Consider the following 18,953-nt stretch of genomic DNA (forward strand, 5'->3'; position numbering starts at 1 on the left):
GGGAGAGTTTTAGCAGTGATCCCAATCCTTCAGCAGAAACACTATTTATTCAGCCTCTAATAATGTCCTACTTTATCCAGACGGCCCGCCACCACACCCCCACTGTGCCCATGTGACACTGGTCCCCTGGAGGGCAGGAGAGCAAGAGCTGAGACGGCACTTCCACTCTGTAGTGCTGTTTGATGAACATGCTGTTGCTCTGTTTGTGTACTTCCTGAATTAGAAATCCCTCTGATTGTACAGGCTTATCACTGTGACTGCCAAAAGATGGGTTTATAATTAGTAAGAGGATGGCTGATATGTTTCCTTTGAAATATATTTGTTTGGTCCTGTGTACTTGTCTTGCTCAATTATTTGGCTGTTCGTTTTCATTGAAAAGCTATATGTTTCTTATTTCTTGTCAGCATAGTTGAGCTCCTAAAGCTTGAGAGGTGATGGCAGCTCCTCTCATGCCATCAGTAGTCTAACTCCACCCTCACCAGATGACAAGAGTGTCTTAATTAGCATCGATCTTGAGCAACAAACGTCAGACGCCCCCAAATGTTCTGGAAACCGTGTTGTGTATGTGGAGGGTGCCCTGTACCGGTCAGTAACTTCCCACAGTGGTGTCAAGGTGCTGACTACAATTACCACTCGGGTTATGTTGACAAATTAGTGTCCCTGGAAGTTGCATTCCTCTCATTATGTGCACACAGTAGAGGGGCTGTCCATTTGGTGACATTACGATGGTAGTTAACTCTCATAATGAACACAAACAGTAAATGATAACACTAATGAATAGAGGTGTGAGCTTGCTTTGTGTGGCACTTATCTCCCTTCAAAATGTGTTTCATGAATGGCACATGGAAGAGCAGTATTGAGCACCTTGCTGAAAACAAGTTTTAAAATCAAGAATCAAGTCTTTTTGCTTGTTGCTTAGCAACTTCCAAGATGAGTTGAACTTAAAAATTGACCTCTAATTAATACCAACATGTGACTGTTATTACTCCATATTTTCTTTATTTATTATTTAGTCCGATTTAGCACTATATGTCAGATGCAAGATGAAGCTATAACAACATGGATGTGTCTCTGGGGTAGAGTAAATGTTCTGTGATGCGTGTATTAGGTTAACACGAGTACTTCTAGGACCAACTGCCTCTTTGTTAGTCATTTTGTCAGTTAACCAGAAGTTTTGGAGCCCAAGCTCATTAAATGGCCACACAGCCTCTACAGAAGGCCTTTTTATCACTACCAGAAATTCAATTCGATGACAAGAATAACAGTTGTGGAGCATTAAAGCCTTTAATGAAAATTGATTTTTACATGTCGTAACTTTAATTTTTTCCCTGTTAATATTCTCTATGCTTTGCTCTGCATAGTATTAGCAAATTATCTTCAGTTGTAATCATTATATTTTTCCATTCCTGCCTCTGTCAGACGATAACCTGATCTTGGAATACACCTTTTACGATCGTCTATTACTCCTATGAATTCTGAAAATGCATCATATTTTCACATACAGTATAATATTAGCTCCCAGCACTGTGGGTTCAGTAACACTAGGCTACTTCTAACCCCTCATGAAGATGAAGCTGAGCTACCTTGATGAAGCCTCAGTGGCACTGATATTGTTCTCCTCCCTTTGCAGAACATGTGTGTTCCATCATAGCTTCCTGCCTGCGGAACCTGAAAGCCCAGCAGAGGACGAGGCTCCTTAGCAAGTTCACTGAGAACGACTGTGAGAAGGTGAGATCTTCACTGATCCACTACTGTTTGCAGATCATTTTCACAGCAATATTTCTTAAAAAGCAAATCAGGAAAAATCTGGTTTTACATATTCACTTCCCTGATAGAGATCCCCTTGTACAGGTGTGAATATGTCTTGATCAGCCTGTGACTGGTCACTGTTAATGACTAAAATATTGATCCTGTGGTGGAAAGAGTTATTAACTTCACCACCAGTGATAGAGGCAACAGTCCCTCTGCTACTTGAGTGGTGCTACAGACACACACATACATGGTCATAGACATACTACATGCTAGTCTCTGGCTATCTGAATCCTATTTTCTCCCTCCATGGGGGTTTTGTATGCATAGCACCTTGCATTGGTGTCTGATGTCTTCTCCCTCTGTCCTACAGGTTGATAGACTGATGGAGCTGCATTTTAAGTACCTGGAAGCTGTTCAGTTGGCTGACAAGAGGATTGAAGGAGAGAAACACGTAGGAGTCCAACCCCTCCCCCTGCTATCAACAGCTTGCATTCTAACCTTGACTGGCAATATCTCTGAAACAAGAGCAGCTCCAAGTGTCTAGATAAGAAGAGTGCTTTTAGAGGCTTGTAATTGTCACAACTTCAGGACTAGAGGCTAGCTTGGAGAGGGGCTGGAATCCTTGGTTCAAATCCAGTGCCTTAAGTCATTGTCTACATTAAGAAGCTCTTCACCTCCTACTGCATGGACCCACTCAGAATATGCTGCGGTGTGAGTGGGTGATGTCTCTTTGTTGTCGCTAGAATCCTTCTCCATTGTTACGGACAGAGATTGCCAATAAGATCCGATCAGCCTCAGCTAAACAAGGCAGTGTTTCAGTCTGATGCCCTGTGCTCCCAGAGAATGTGTGAGGTCCAGATTAGTCTGTAGGCTGTGCTCACTCAGACAGGTGGAAGGAGCGAGATAAGAGATGAGGAGTCTCTCCTCCAGCAGGAGAGAGAGGGCAGGAGAAGGTAGTAGAGTTTTAAGAGGGAGATAGCTTTCAGATTCATATCTGATGAGAGATTAATTCTTAGCAAAAAAAGCGGGACAGCTTGACACGGCTTGACATTCGTTTGAGTGCAAGTATAACCAAGTAATAACCAAAGAGCTGATTTTCTGTCTTCACTATCTTGATGCACATGGCTACCCCTATTTCATTGTACAAATGTTTAGTTATAGTAACAATTTCTTTGAGTATCTTGTTTCAGTCCTGGCTAGGATGTTGTCTTGTACGCTACATGGCTAAAAGTATGTGGACACCTGCTTGTCAAAAATCTCATTCCAAAATCATTGGCATTAATATAGAGTTGGTCTCGCCTTTGTTGCTATAACAGCCTCCACTCTTCTGGGAAGGCTTTCCAATAGAGGTTGGAACATTTCTGCGGGGACTTGCTTCCATTCAGCCACGAGCATTAGTGAGGTCGGGCCCTGATGTTGGCTGATTAGGCCTGGCTCGCAGTCGGCATTACAATTTATTCCAAAGGTGTTCGATGGGGTTTAGGTGCAGGCCAGTCATGTTCTCCCACACCGATCTCGACAAACCAATTCTGTATGGACCTCGCTTTGTGCATGGGGGCATTTTCATGCTGAAACAGGAAAGGGTCTTCCCCAAACTGTTGCCACAAACTTGGAAGTACAGAATCGTCTAAAATGTCATTGTATGCTGTACCGTTAATATTTCCCTTCACTGGAACGAAGGGGCCTAGCCCGAACCATGAAAAACAGCCCCAGACCGTTATTCCTCCTCCACCAAACTTTACAGTTTGCGCTATTCATTGGGGCAGGTAGCGTTCTCCTGGCATCCGCCAAACCCAGATTCGTCCATCGGACTGCCAGATGGTGAAGCGTGATTCATCACTCCAGAGAATGCCTTTCCACTCTTCCAGAGTCCAATGGCAACGAGCTTTACACCACTCCAGCTGATGCTTGGCATTGCGCATGGTGATCTTAGGCTTGTGTGCGGCTGCTCGTCCATGGAAACCCATTCCATGAAGCTCCCGACGAACAGTTATTGTGCTGATGCTGCTTTCAGATGCAGTTTGGAACTCGTAGTGAGCTGTTGCTTCAGCACTCTGCTGTCCCGTTCTGTGAGCTTTTGTGGCCTACCACTTTGCGGCTGAGCCGTTGTTGCTCCTAGACGTTTCCACTCCACAGTAACAGCACTTACAGTTGACCGGGGAAGCTTTAGCAGGGCCGAAATTTGATGAACTGACTTGTTGGAAATGTGGCATCCTATGACAGTGCCACGTTGAAAGTCTCAGCTCTTCAGTAAGGCCATTCTACTGCCAATGTTTTCCTATGGAGATTGCATGACTGTGTGCTATATTTATACACCTGTCAGCTACGAGTGTGGCTGCAATAGCCCAATCCACTAATTTGAAGGGGTGTCCACATACATTTGTATATATGGTGTATCTATAAAGATGCCATTTCCTGTTGTGTCCTGATCTCGCTCCTCCACTTCTTTGTTTTGTACAACTGGCTGCCATCAGCAGTTCTGTTTTTATCACTCCACTTTCGTTAGGATGTTATTTTGGGGTGGTAAGCTAAATCTTTTCTCCTCTGCAACATATTATTTGCAGATATTCCACAGGAGTATACTTCTCAGCATCTGAGGACTGGATTTAATAAGCTCCTTATTCCGCCAGGCTTGCTTTTTCTTGGTGGTGGAAATAGTAAGGATGCTCTTTGAGAGCGAGTCCCTAATTCAAACAATAACAAAGTTGACACCCCACCTCTGTTTTGGCAAAAACCTGAAGGATGGGATCTGGAGAAATGTGACCACTCTCAAATTTATAGGCCGAGCTATGGATGCAATGGCTGACCGTCCATTCTATCAAAATTATAGTTTTAAGCCTGTTTTGAAGCTATACAGCGTTTGTTTACATTAACATGGTTTTTAACATTGTTGTAGGAACAAGCTTATATTTTGGGTTCTGATGGGGTATAGTTGAACTAAGCTCATGAGGCACTTAAAGTTCTATTCTTCAAGAATCAATTGGTAAACTCTGAGTGTATAAAACATTGGGAACACCTTCCTGCTGTTGAGTTGCACCCTTGATACACACGGGAAACTGTTGAGCGTGAAAAACCCAGCAGTGTTGCAGTTCTTGACACACTCAAACTGGTGTGCCTAGCTCCTACTACCATACCCGGTTCATAGGCACTTAAGTCTTTTGTCCATTCATCCTCTGAATGGCACACATACACAATCCATGTCTCAATTGTCTCAAGGCTTCTTTAACCTGTCTCCTCCCCTTTATCTACACGGATTTGAAGTGGATTTAACAAGTGACGTGAATAAGGGATCATAGCTTTCACCTGGATTTACCTGGTCAATCTGTCATGGAAACAGTAGAATTCCTTAGTGCGGTATTGAGAACCCAGAAAGGTCTGTTGTTTGCATTAAATTAAACTCATCTCATCTTCTATTTAATGGTTGTGTTAAGAAAGGCACTGTGAATTGGAATTAGTCCCCACGTTGTCGTCCGCCCCCCTCTCTCTCATGTCTTATTGCAAGGCAGGTAGGCAGAGGGAGGCAGACAGAAAGTGCAAAGTTGCTGTGAAATTGATTGGCGCTGACAAGTAATTACTGCTGCATCCCAGGGTTTCTGTTAGCCAGTAATAGCTAGCTTTTGGCAGTTTTTTATTTATTAGAGAAGCCAATAAATAAAATAGGCGCTTGCCAATTGTCCGGGAGAAGAAGAAAAAATCCTGTTTCGAAATAATGCTTTTTAGCCTCTTCATTGATGGAAATACATTTAACTGGTCATGCTTATCGGTCTATAGGTTAATTTAGTGGAATTTAATTGGCGTGTGTGTACAGTATATTTTGTTCAGTATCTTAATCACACGCGTACAACATACAGATACGGAACCTTTTGAGTGGAAAATCTGTCAGACAGCGCGAGAGCTGCTGCATCTCAAACAGCAAATGCGTAGGCAACAGAAGGCAGGCTTCATCAGCACGTCACACACCACTTTGCAATGAGCTGGAGGCAGTATGCATTTTCAAAACACATATTTGTTTGCAACCTGAACGCTTTACTACATATTATAAGGCATATGTTACCTTGCTTCAAAGTAGCCTAGCCAAAATCATACCATATCCGTGGAATTATTTTATATCAACTTTAATTGTCCAGTAGCCAAAGGCACAATCCTAGTCATATTAGCAGCTCATGTTAGTTGTTGCATATTAGAGCTCCCCTCTTTCTAAATATCTAATGGATATTTTCATCTCTGTCACATGAAACAGCTCCTGTGTGCGGTGTGCTTTTGACAATGTGGTTTTCCAGCTAATTGCATTATGGAACAAACTTTCATGCGTAGCCTACTGCATTAGGAGACCTGCTGTTTCCATGACATAGACTGACCAGGTGAAAGCTATGATCCCTTATTGGTGTCAATTGTTAAAACCACTTCAGTCAGTGTAGATGAAGGGGAGGAGGCAGGTTAAAGAAGGATTTTTAAGCCTTGAGACAATTGAGACATGGATTGTGTATGTGTGTCATTCAGAGGGTGAATGTGCAAGACAAAAGATTGAAGTGCATATGAACGAGGTATGGAAGAATGAATGGGGTAGTAGGTGCCAGGCGTATCGGTTTGAGTGTGTCAAGAAATGCAACGCTTCAGGGTTTTTCACGCTCAACAGTTTCCTGTGTGTATCAAGAATGGTCTCCCATCCAAAGGACATCCATCCAACTTGACAAAACTGTGGGAAGCATTGGAGTCAACATGGGCCAGCATCCCTGTGGAATGCTTTCGACACCTTGTAGAGTCCATGCCCCGACGAAATGAGCCTGTTCTGAAGCAAAAGGGTGGGGGTGCAACTCAATATTATGAAGGTGTTTCTAATGTTTTGTATATTTAATGTATAATCTGTCCAAGTGTCTGTTTGGAATAGGCTATTTCTTTCTTGACAAACTGACCAATAGAATAGGTAAAATGTTCAACTATGGGGGATAGTATATTGAAATAGGATAGTGATGGTGCTGTTCGTTACTCGTCTTGTTGGCTGAGGAAAAGTAAATGTGGTCAGTTGTTCTAACATCTTTAAAGTGCACAAGAAGGACCGCACATTGTTGCATCCTCGACTTGCATATTAATATGAATTAAAATAACCTAAATGTGGTTTCTGTCATTCTGAGCACCGTGGGTGAACGGCCTAATTAGGTTACACACACAATGCATATAGGTCCGGTACATTTTTCAAATGTCCAGTAAAATAAATGCTGCCGGTCAAATGTCAGGGGACACATTTTCCTAACAGAAACCCTGCTGCAGCCACTGTCGGGTTAGTCAGGTCTCTGCTGACTGCAGGCAGGGACCTAGGAGTAGTCGTAACTACCTCTAGCTCCTCTAGTAGTCAGCCACACTATCCTAATGATCAGATATAGATGTAGACATGCACACCCTGCACATTCGGCTTGCAAACTGCATTCATAACTGGGTGTTTCAATGCTGAAAGGATTTCAAAGGAGAAAGGATTTCAAAGGATCCAGAAATGCAACTTGCTTTCGCCTTCCCCCACCTTGCCTATAGCCTACCATACCTTTCTTCCAATTTAAGTGTACGTGGTTGGTTTTCAATGTATTGGCTATTTTTGCTCTTCTCTCCCTGCTTCCTGTCTTCCTCCCCTGACCTGCTCCTGCCTCATTAAGGGAATGGAGCTGTAGCTCAGACATCCATTACCTCATACTCTGTGTGCAGGAGGGCTCTGGCTGTGTGCTGAGGGATTGATGGGAGCTGGGTAGGGATCAGGCCTGAAAAGGTCCTATAGCTCTGACTCATCTCCCAACCAACTGCTGTGGTCTTATTGAGCCTTGTGATTGCTTAAAGTGTGTGTGTGTGTGTGTGTGTGTGTGTGTGTGTGTGTGTGTGTGTGTGTAGACAGCTATGTTTGTGTGTGGGTGGTTGCCTGTATTTCTGGGACTCTATTACCTAGGTTAGATCAAATTAGAGAAAAATGCCATTTGATTTCTGAAAAGCCTAAATCAGGGTTCCCCAACTGGCGACGCAGGCCCGTGACTTTATTTGGCCCCCCAAGTGTTTATTTGATTTGTTGGACATAAAAGACTGTAAAAACACCAGCAAACCAGCTCCGAGAGATTTTAATTTTGGAAATGTGTTCCAAAGTATTCCCCTGCATAATATGTTATTCTATACAAATCTAAGCAAGATTTAGAATTATTGTTTTAAATGGGGACGGTTTTCTATCAGGGATACCACTCTGGCCAATCAATCACGTCAAGTACCCAAGAGAAACCAAAACCAGCAGGACTGTTGAACTAGGTACCCGGAGTAGGATAAGATCACTGGGACCAGCTCTGGCTCTCAGATTTGCAGCACTGCAAAAAATTTAGCTGAAAAGGGTTGTGGTTACGAACATGGATCTGTCTACTTGTTTAGTCACAAACAAACTCCAGGATTTTAGTAGATCTTAACGCTAGTGGCTTATTAACCATCACTTTGTCAGATGTACAGGTAACTGCCAAAAATAAAGGAAACACTTGAGTAAATGAGGAATACAAAGTATATTGAAAGTAGGTGCTTCCACACCGGTGTTGTTCCTAAGTTAAAGGCCCAGTGCAGTTGAAAATGTGATTTGCCTGTGTTTTATATAGATTTCCACAGTATGAGGTTGGAATAATACTATGAAATTGTGAAAAGGATGATAATTCTGTTTGAAAAGACTGCCTCAAATGTCAGCCTGTTTTGGTGGGATGGAGTTTTGGCCTTCCTGGTGACATCACCAGGCAGTAAATTAGTTACCGTAAATTCCGGACTATAAGCCGCAACTTTTTCCCACGCTTTGAACCCCGCGGCTTAAACAATGACGCGGCTAATATATGGATTTTTTTCCGCTTTCAATAGTTTTTTTCTCCAAAAAAACACATTCTGTGACGTGCTCAGTTTTTTGGCGGCATGAAGCTTTCATTAGACCAATGAAATTGCCGAACGGGTTAAGGTCAAACAACTTTTTTGTTTACTGTTTAGATTAAATCGAGCTCTCTCAAACTTCCCATCATTCTGATTACGGTAATCATTTTGTCACCCTCATCATGGCAAAGACACGGAGAAATGCATATGATGCAGCTTTCAAGTTGAAGGAGATTGATCTGGCTGTTGGAAAAGGAAATAGAGCTGCTGCACGGGAGCTTGGTCTTAATGAGTCTGATAAGATGTTGGAAACAGCAGCGTGAGGAATTGACTCAGTGCAAAAAGACAACTAAAGCTTACTGCTAATTTTTTTTTTTTGTTACAAGCCGTGTTTCGTTAAAGCCTAAAAATGTATGAAATGTATGCATTCACTACTGTAAGTCGCTCTGGATAAGAGCGTCTGCTAAATGACTAAAATGTAAATGTTTTAGTGAAATATGATATCTGTTTGGGCTTCTTGCGGTCAATTTGCAGCCTACAAATGATTTGTAGTTACGTTCCGGCCCCTGACCATCCACTCCAGAAAGAAACCTAGTTGATGATCCCTGACCTAAATGGTCATCTGTGCGATTATCAAAAGGGAAAATCAGCATCTCACTCCTTCTTAGCAAGTTTTTCTCCCTTTACCTCAGCTACTCTTACACAACACAAGTGAAAGGATTCAGTAAGCCCTACAGAGTACAGACGGCTACAGTAAGCTCAAAGAAGGTGCTGACAAGGAAGTCACATTAATTCAGTCTTTGCATCCCACCAGAGGAAAAGCATGGAGCCAGCGTCCGTTCCATTTTGCTGTTGTCATATTAACACCTGCGCCGGAATAGGATGTGGAAAGGGAAAACAATAAGAATCTGTCCTTATTAACTTTCTCCTTGGCAGTTGGTTGTCAGACCTTTATGCCTTTAATTGAGTCATCCAGGCTTCCTTTGAAAATGTTTTCTCCACTCCAATAATTTACTGTGTAATGAGGACGGACTAACTGGTATGTTTGCTAGTCCCCTTGTCCCTAGGGTTTGCTATACATTAGCATATACAGCCATTTTTATCCACTGGGTCTGATGCAGTAGCAAGCCTGCATGAGAGGACCGCCTTGGAACAAGCAGGGTGTTTTGTTCTGAAAGCTGCACCAGCCTTCTCCCCAGAGGAAAAGTTTTCCTCCATTTCAAAGTTTTTTTAAAGATCGTTTTTTTTAATCATGGGCAGGCCTATTGTTTTGCTTCTAAACAAGCTAGAGTTGCACATTCTTGCAAGTTCCCAAAATAGTTATCTGGATTTATACTGTGAGAGACTAAAGATATTTTAAGATTAACGTCATACATTTTCCTAGTTTGAATGTGTCTTGATATGATTTATTTGAAGAGATGAAGCCCTTAAAAGTTGTAATGCTTTCAAATTCAAACCAACAGACAGACCGGCTTCAGTATTTGAATCTAAATGTCAAGCACACAGTATTACCCTTTGGCTCCTCATTTGAAGAGCAATTTGTTTTCATCACAAACACAAACCTCTTTAAAGGATCCTCTATTTGTTTGCGCATATATAGAGCGTCGATTTCATTATCCTGTTAGATGCCCTTTGTTCGTCTACTAAAGCACACTTTTGCTGCTGTGTGCATGCCATAAATATGACTCCCTCTCTAAGGGGTTCTGATGCCAGAATATCCATTGAAAGGAGATTTAGTCCAGAGGGAGGAGGCCAATGTCCAGCAGTGTGATTATATCCATTAAAGAATGCCAACTGTCATGTTCCCCACCTGGGCTGGAAGCAGGGTAAGGGCCAACATGCCCATCAGAGTTCTGTTGAAGTTCTTCACTGTCAAGTCATCATTGTTAGGAGTTAGGCACCACATGCTAGAAGCCCCTTCTCAGTCTGTTTCAATGGCTCAGAATGATGATTAATGTGGCCGTTGTGCATTGGCAGCCATACATTATTGGCATACGGACCGATTTGTTAAGATTGATAACTATGTAGGTGTGCATGCCAACAGAGCAGACCCTCTAGCCACTTAACTCTTTAATCAATTGATTTGCGGGTTGACATGATCAATAAAGAAATTGGATGTGCAAAGGTTGAGAAACAACACTTGAATTAATGATTCCTTCAATTTTTGTCCCTCCCTTTTGTGTGTGTGTGACAGGACATGGTTAAACGTGGTGAGATTCTGGATGATGTGATGGAGGATGAGTTCTACCTACGGAGGCTGGATGCTGGGCTGTTTGTCCTCCAGCTGCTCTGTTATATCATGGTGGAGATCAGCAACTCTGGGATATCCCAGGTAGGATGTCTGTATGCACAATGTATATGGAGATTCAGCTCCTGCTTCTGGTATCTTCTTAGCTAAACCTCTGAGTGAAATAGTGTAACTGTACGTCACAGTGTGCAGTCCGCTAGTGTTATCAGGGATTCAGTGAAAGTCATGACCCTGTCTTTCCTTTTTTCCTTTCAGCTGCAGCAGAGGGTGCATCAGATCCTCAACCTGAGGGGAGGCTCTGTCAAAGTGGTGCGGCACATCATGAGAGGTGAGAGTCCACCCTGCTAGAGGCAGAGAGACGAGCACTGCCATGGATCTACTCCAGAGCCATACAACACTAGTATATTTAACAGCCTCACTCTTTCCTTCTTCACCTAAAGGTCATAAATACATCTGTCCTCTCTGGTTTTAGTGGATATATTCATGTTATTGTATTTTCAGTTCTTTATTGACCTGTATGTCATTGTCAACTAATACCAGGAAGCTGTGGACTGCATGGCTCTTTCAGCCCTGGTGACATGTAGTGGTGTAAATGGAGCCATCCGTCATGTGTCACAGCTTGGACAGGGTAGCGAATGTCATGTTGATCTGCAGCACTAGCCCCTCATCCCCAGTCTCCTGTCCCTCGAGAGACACTTTATATTCATGCTCAGGTGTGTGTGTGTGTGTGTGTGTGTGTGTGTGTGTGTGTGTGTGTGTGTGTGTGTGTGTGTGTGTGTGTGCACCCACAGAGTGGGATGCTCACTCCTGACCTCCCCAATTAAAAGGCTGACTCCTGCATTGGAAATGGCAGCATGAAAAGGTTAAATAGATGCAGCGAGGACGTCAATGGCTCTGAACTTAACCCTGATCTTTTGTAATGGAAAGAAAAGGGCTTTTTGGTGGAGGCTGTCTAGAGTGGCCCGTGATGATGACCGCTCATGATGACCAAATATATATGTTTTTATTGCTGCCTAATATCTCACACCGATTCTATGAATTAATACTTATGTAATCACTTTTATTGAATTATACACTAGGCCAGCATTTGCCAAACTCGGTCCTCAGGATCCCAAGAGGTGCACGTTTTGGTTTTGGTCCTAACACTGCACAGCTGAATCAAATGTTCAAAGCTTTAGGATTAGTTGACTGTCATGAATCTGCTGTGTAGTGCTTGGGGAAGAAACGAAACATGCACCCATTGGGGTCCCGGGGTCCCTAGGCATATTACATTCTGTCTGCTCCAGATGATGCAGGATATACAGTGCCTTCGGAAAGTATTCAGACCCCTTGACTTTTCCACATTTTGTTAGGTTACAGCTTTATTCTAAAATTGAATAAATAGTTTTTTCCCCTCATAAATCTACACACAATACCCCATAATGACAAAGCAAAAACATTATAAATATTTTTTGGTGCTAATGTATAAAAAAAATAAGTGAAATATCACATTTACAATATTACATTTAGTCCGGGCTCTGGCTTGGCCACTCAAGGACGTTGAGACTCCTGCGGCCTGATTAGTGGGGTGCTGCAGAGATGGTTGTCCTTCTGGAATGTTGTCCACAGAGGAACTCTAGAGCTCTGTCAGAGTGACCACCGGGTTCTTGGTCACGTCCCTGACCAAGGCTCTTCTACCCCGATTGCTCAATTTGGCCGGGCGGCCAGCTCTAGGAAGGGTCTTGGTGGTTCCAAACTTCTTCCATTTAAGAATGATGGCAGCCACTGTGTTTTTGGGGACCTTCAATGCTGCAGACATTTTTTGGTACCCTTCCCCAAATCTGTGTCTCAACACAATTCTGTCTCAGAGCTCTAAAGATAATTCCTTCAACCCCATGGCTTGGTTTTTGCTGTGACATGCACTGTCAACTAAGCGACCTTTATATAGGCAGGTGTGTGCCTTTTCAAATCATGTCCAACCAGTTGAATTTACCATAGGTGGACTCCAATTTGTAGAAACATCTCAAGGATGATCAATGGAAACAGGATGCACCTGAGCTCAATGTTGAGTCTCAAAGCAAAGGGTCTGAATACTTATGGTATTTCAGTTTTTAATTTTTTATACATTTTCAAAACATTTCTAAAAACCTGTTTGCTTTCTAATTGTGGAGTATTGTGTGTAGATTTCTGAGGATAAACAAAAATGTAACCAATTTTAGATTAAGGCTGTAATGTATTTTTTTGGGGGAAAAGTCAATGGGTCTGAATACTTTCCGAAGGCACTATGTCCAGGCCTCTATTGTCCAGCAGCCCCAGGGTCTGACTCGCTCCCACCGGATGGGGCTTTTTGGCCCTCAGCTCAGTGTGGGAGGTTCTGTGAAAGCAAGGTATCAATGAAACTGTGTTGGGGAATTAAGAATGTAGCTTTCTCAAGTTACCCAGCACCAGCTGTGGCCTCATAGACTAGCTCAGATCGACAGCTGCTCAGTAAAAGGGCCCAACCTGTGAAGTCTGTGTGGTGGACGGTGCCACCCAGAATCATAATGATCCCATGGTCATGTTGTGTGTGACTGCCATGTCCTCTGTCTTCCAGACTACTAACTACAGATTTACACTTGTTGTTCTTGGTGGAAATGTAGCATTGCAGTTATTCAGTGTCTTGACAAGCACTGCAGCAGTCTGCACTCCCTGTTATCTTCAGCTTGTAACCTCATCAGTGACACATCAGAGGTGACACATCAGAGGTGACAGTTGAAAGATTCAGCAGTCATTCATTTTCTAAGGTTTCTCCATTCTGCAAGAGATCCTTGGATGATTAACCTACTTGTCGACAGTGAGACTTGCACGAAAATGAAGTGCGACATTTGCGACCGAGCAGGAAGCCCTAGTTGGTGACCCGGCAAATGGTAGCAGCGTTTTTCACGCCATATTCCCCTCAGCCTGGTTGCCGCGGTGACAGGTGGAGTGCCTCAGAATGCCAGCCAGTGGTTCTGGAGAGTGAGTCTGTCTTCTTGAGGCTAATTCCAGGGGATGTTGGGATTGTGTGGGTGACTTAAGGAACCCTGCTGGCTCACACACACATTTGGGCTGAATAAGCAAGGTACTATGTAGACTGTTGGACTTCAATAAACAATTTGTAATCCTTTTTTTGTTACTGCTTGACACCACTGTGTATAGTGTTGAATTTCTGCTCATGGTCGTGGCTGTGGACAGTGACACTCATGAGGAGATTAGTCTTCTCTGTGTGCAGACTTTTTGTTATTCACCCCAGAATTTTATTGGAGGCATGTTTTTCCTCTTGCCCCAGGCCATTGTCAGAAAAACGAATTTATTCTTTATTTTCTGGCATTTTAAAATAACGTTTTTTTGGGCAATCCTCAAGGTCCCAGGGCTTAACTGGCAATCCTGCAAGTGGGAGCTACCTGCTCTCGGCCTCTGCAAACTCTCCTTCACATTACTCACAAATAGACTGCTGCTTTGAGGCTACGCCTGTGTGACGGGATTTCCACAGCGAGTTTGCCTTAGTCAGAGAAGTGTCTAGTGTAGTGTGAGTTGGCAGGGAACATAGGCTGAAGTTATGTACCCCTGAGAGACAAGGTGTAAGTCAGGGGTTATAGCAATAAACATTCAGTGTACTGCACTGATAACACTGGATCGACAGGCTAGAACATCGGGTTGGAGATTTTTTTTACTGAAACTAAGGCATACCACCAATTATTTTTCTAGGTTTCCAGACTGCAGCCTTTTCCAAATCTCTCCTTTTGTAGTCTGGTCTTGGTACTAAACCCTGGGTTATTTTACTCACGTATGGAGAACTGAGTGTGTGGTCTGTGTTCACGCACGAATGCTGGGGTTGGATGTGAGAGATAGGAAAAGAGTGGGAGTTGTCATTGTAATTCAGGAACATCCTCATAGGGTTGAATTCCCTTGATGTGTGTGGATTACAGGATCCATGCCCATGGAGAGGTTTGATTAAAAAGAAGACTGCATGAAGAGCTCATAGTCAGCCAAACTCAACTTGGGGGTGTGTCTTTTTCAGAGTATGCTGAAAACATTGGTGACGGGAAGAGTGAGGAGTTCAAAGAGAGCGAGCAGAAGAGGATCATGGACCTGCTGGAGAACTTCTAACCCTAACCAACCCCTGGGGGGTGTGACCTGACCAGCGGTCAGAGCTTCGACATGGACGGGGGGTCCCCACACACTCAGACAGAGAAGGTGTATTGATTGCTCTCTCTGTGCTGGAACGTGATAAACCATAGTGACTCAAAATATATTAACAAAGATACGCAGTCTTAAGCTGCAACTATTTCAGACTCACATGTTTGTGGTGTTTGTTTTGATTTGTGTATTTTATAATAAACATTTGGTAATAAAATCCTATCTGGATAAGATGGTTTTTTTTGTGAAAACAAAACCCTCATTTCAGTTATTATTTTGAGATAAAGACATAAGTTATAAGGTAGAAAGATTTCTGTTACATAGTTTTTTGGGCAGATGAATTACATGGCATTCCAACTTTTGTTACTGTTGATGGGGTTGTATTTGCAAAAAGCGAGGTTGAGGAAAGACCAGTGTAAGCCAGGGGCATGATGACCATACAACCTGAAAAGATACCATCCACTCCACTCTCAGGCCTTTTGCCATCAACTGGTAAGACTAGAATGGTATTTATATTTCAAGAATACACATGTAATGTTTCTAAACATGGCATTTGCTATATCTCCACTTCAAGGGAGAATGATGTCTGAATATATGCCTCTTCTACACAGAAGGACTGCCGCAGTTGGGTTGGGAAGTCACAAGGGGACATATCCAGCACATAGAGTGGTAATGTGGTCTGATGCCTGGGATTCCCATGATGGCATAAATGCCCCGGTATCATACTGCACCATGTCTTTTTATATTATTTCCCAGGGAATCCCAGTGGAATAGGCCGGGTTGGCTTTGTTCGCACATCTTATTAAAAAAACAAAAGTAACATTTTTGGTTTAAAATAGAAATGAAATGTGCTTGGAAAACATTCCTATATGTGGGCTCTGTGGTTTGATCATGTGCAAATGTGTGAAAATCCTGGTCAACCCACACTATCTTGTCTGCACTGTCCTTGGGAGAGTAATGCGGGATTTCATGCAATTTTGACGTTATTGATGGAAGCAGAATAGCTAAGCACACACAGCTACATTAACAACAGACCATTCTCTCTCTCAAATTCAAGGCTTGCAGAGCCTTTTCATACAAAACATCTCCCTCCTGGCTAATGTGTTTCAGAAAATTATTATGCTTATTCTTCAATAGTACAGCTTTCTGTCCCATGTCTTTGTTTATTCTTCAGTGCTTATGCCCCATGCTCCCCTAATGCCACTTTACTCAGCATAGATGTTTCACATTAAAAAAAATCTGTTTTAGAAATGGAATGCTTCATATTGCTCACAGCTGTTCAGTCTAATGCTCTGCTGGTGCAATAGGTCATGGATTTCCAAGATCTCCCAACACTTTTCACACTCAATTACTGCCATCTCCCTGGTAACTAGAATCTTAAAGTAGTTCTAATAAATCCTGTTTGTGTGTGTGATGCATTAGAAGAGGCCATATGTGATCAGGGGTGTCATATGAGGTAGTGCATTTTTATTGATGCTCTCTTTGCCACAGCATCAAACTTAACATGCAAACGAGAGCGAGCCACCGGCCCAGGCTCACACAGAGACTCAAGGACATCACCATAGTGATGCTTGTCAAGAGCATGTGGGAGCAATCTTGCCGTGCCAATCACTCATGTCTCCGGTTGCTGTGGCGTCGTCACGATGGGGAGGAGGCATAGGAGGCCATTCTCCAACAGCGTAACAGCTGCTCTAATATTGCTTATAACGAGAGAATGGTCATTTGCATATTGTATTGTCAGGAACACACCCTATGTATCTCTTATCAGTGATTATGACGCCACCGTGTTAACAGTTGCTGTACAGCATTTTCACAGCTGAGAGGAGGTAGAATAATTGTGTTTTACAAGTGATTGAATAGAACTGTGCTGTGATTTTGTCCCTGCTTCCTTACAGTGTACATGGTGGGAAGACAAACTGTATCTTGAATGCTATTTAATAATTGGGTTCTGGTGGAAGATTCAATGTAAGACCCTTAAATCATTACACTTTTCATGGTAAAGGAGCTATCTCATGGAATGGACACCGTGAATTACCATTATTAACCACATGATCTTTAGTTAAATTCTGTAGCAGTGTTCTTCAACCCTGGTTTACAGATTCTTGTTCTAGACCGTTTGCCTTGAATGGCTATTAAAACAAAAATAACACTATCTCTGAACATGATAAGACATTAAAGTTAGTTAATGAGAAGGAATACATGTTCAATGTTCCTGGCTGCAACATAGAATATTTACATAGTGTGTTACTTATTATATTTCTATGGAGAAGACAATTGAAGCAATTCCATTCCCAATGGTGCTGTGCTATCCCGTAGTCTGTTCACTGTATGTGCTGTGTGCAGCTGCATTCGGGGTGCAGGGCTCATCCTGTTCATTTGGCGCTGTTCATTTGGTGCTGTCCGTCGTGCTGAAATGGCATTGATGCCTTTGTGTGCTTTTACGACCAAACCGGAGACAATAGCATATGTTAGGCTTGACGAGCAGGAAAATATTTCCTCTCAAAGCTATAAATTGTCCGCGGTATACCTCTTTCTCAAATTCCATATTAACTGTCATGCGGAGCTGCCTACATTAACTATGATTGAGTTTTGCGGCGCATGGAATGTTTGCTGATAGCAAAGCAGTGATAGGATGTTTCTGTCACTCGCTTTAGGGGGATCATATGGGCGCAATACCACACAGCATGCAGTCAGACCTGCAAAACCTATATACACCAGTCATAACATTATTTATTTTTGAATCGCATTAAAACTTGCAGTCGAATTGAGATGAGCAACATGTCGCTGATGAAGGCAAAAACATGAATTAATCGTCCACCTGTTGATATCCAACAGGGTTAATTGACCAAGTACTTTTGTTGCATTAATTGTCATAATTTGTATTTCGCTTTGCATCCTGTGTCTTTATGCTTATGCAGTTCAGACGGATAGTTTGTCAATGATGGATGGTTCTACAGCTCTAAGAATTACAGTCTTGTAAAAGTTTATTCAATAAATCACTCGCTCAGATCATTCCGTCTAATTGATATTCCCCATTGCAAGCCGAGGCACTCCCCTTTTTGTGTGAAGGAAAATCTCCCTCAGTCGCATCCAAAGCCGACCAAGCTGAAGAGACAGATCAGCGACTTGAACTAGCGGGCGGCTGCACCAACACACCGCTTCATATCAGCGACCTGTGCTTTAGTCTCAAACCGTTACAACACGTTAACTGGATTTTATTTTGAAACTTACTACACCTAATGTGAGAGAGTGGCAAAGAATACTGGAATCTCAGACAAAAGAGATGGGAGCCTTTGGGGTGATAGTAGGGACTTTACATTACATGGGACTCTACATCCAACTTACTGCCTCCACAAGGCAAGGTGGACACGCAGAGTTAGTGAACCACATCTCCGGGAACGGTATGTTTCTGCCCTCTAATGTTTTATTTGGTTCAACTGTAATGATATGAGTGAGCAAAATTCAGAAAGGAAACCGTAAACACTAAGAAGATGCTGCTGGTATAGAGAGAGGGAGTGTGTTCAGAGTGGAGGCAAGTGATGCCAAGCTGTTTTTCTTCATCAGGAAACACCTGAGGTAGAAGGATGAGCTATGTATTTTCTACATTAATATCAGTTAAGCGCCGGGTTAATTCATGTTCTATATATGCACAGTTATTGAACTACATTTTTTTTATGGTCAAATCTACATAGCCTACCGTTTTCTATCAAATAATAGTTCATACTTAGTACACTGACAATGCTCATGGCAGTACAAAAGTGGAAGCAGAAATACACTGTATCTACAAAAGTATGTGGACACCCCAAATTAGTGGATTCGGCTATTTCAGCCACACCCGTTGCTGACATGCATAAAATCGAGCACACGGCCATGCAATCTCCATAGACAAACAGCCGCACCCAAGCCTAAGGTCACCATGCGAAATGCCAAGTATCGGCTGGAGTGGTGTAAA

At 42.7% G+C, this 18,953-nt stretch overlaps 2 protein-coding genes across 2 annotated transcripts in view; both read left to right on the forward strand.

The window, feature by feature from the left end:
* ctbl1 (Beta-catenin-like protein 1) overlaps positions 1-15,218 on the forward strand; it is a 45,248-nt gene extending 30,030 nt beyond the window's left edge. Inside the window, 5 exon segments of the mRNA NM_001140567.1 lie at positions 1,631-1,728; positions 2,123-2,203; positions 10,811-10,948; positions 11,120-11,192; positions 14,883-15,218. Coding sequence (NP_001134039.1) covers positions 1,631-1,728; positions 2,123-2,203; positions 10,811-10,948; positions 11,120-11,192; positions 14,883-14,971 — 479 coding nt within the window. The 3' untranslated portion in view covers positions 14,972-15,218.
* A 2,838-nt stretch (positions 15,219-18,056) lies between these two features.
* LOC106572359 (V-set and transmembrane domain-containing protein 2-like protein) overlaps positions 18,057-18,953 on the forward strand; it is a 48,568-nt gene continuing 47,671 nt past the window's right edge. The window contains exon 1 of the mRNA XM_014146421.3: positions 18,057-18,402. Within this exon, the coding sequence (XP_014001896.1) occupies positions 18,285-18,402 (118 nt within the window). The 5' untranslated portion in view covers positions 18,057-18,284. The remainder of the gene's footprint in view (positions 18,403-18,953) is intronic.

This window comes from Salmo salar, chromosome 15 (assembly GCF_965601325.2).
Source record: "Salmo salar chromosome 15, fSalSal1, whole genome shotgun sequence".
Lineage (NCBI taxonomy): Eukaryota > Metazoa > Chordata > Actinopteri > Salmoniformes > Salmonidae > Salmo > Salmo salar.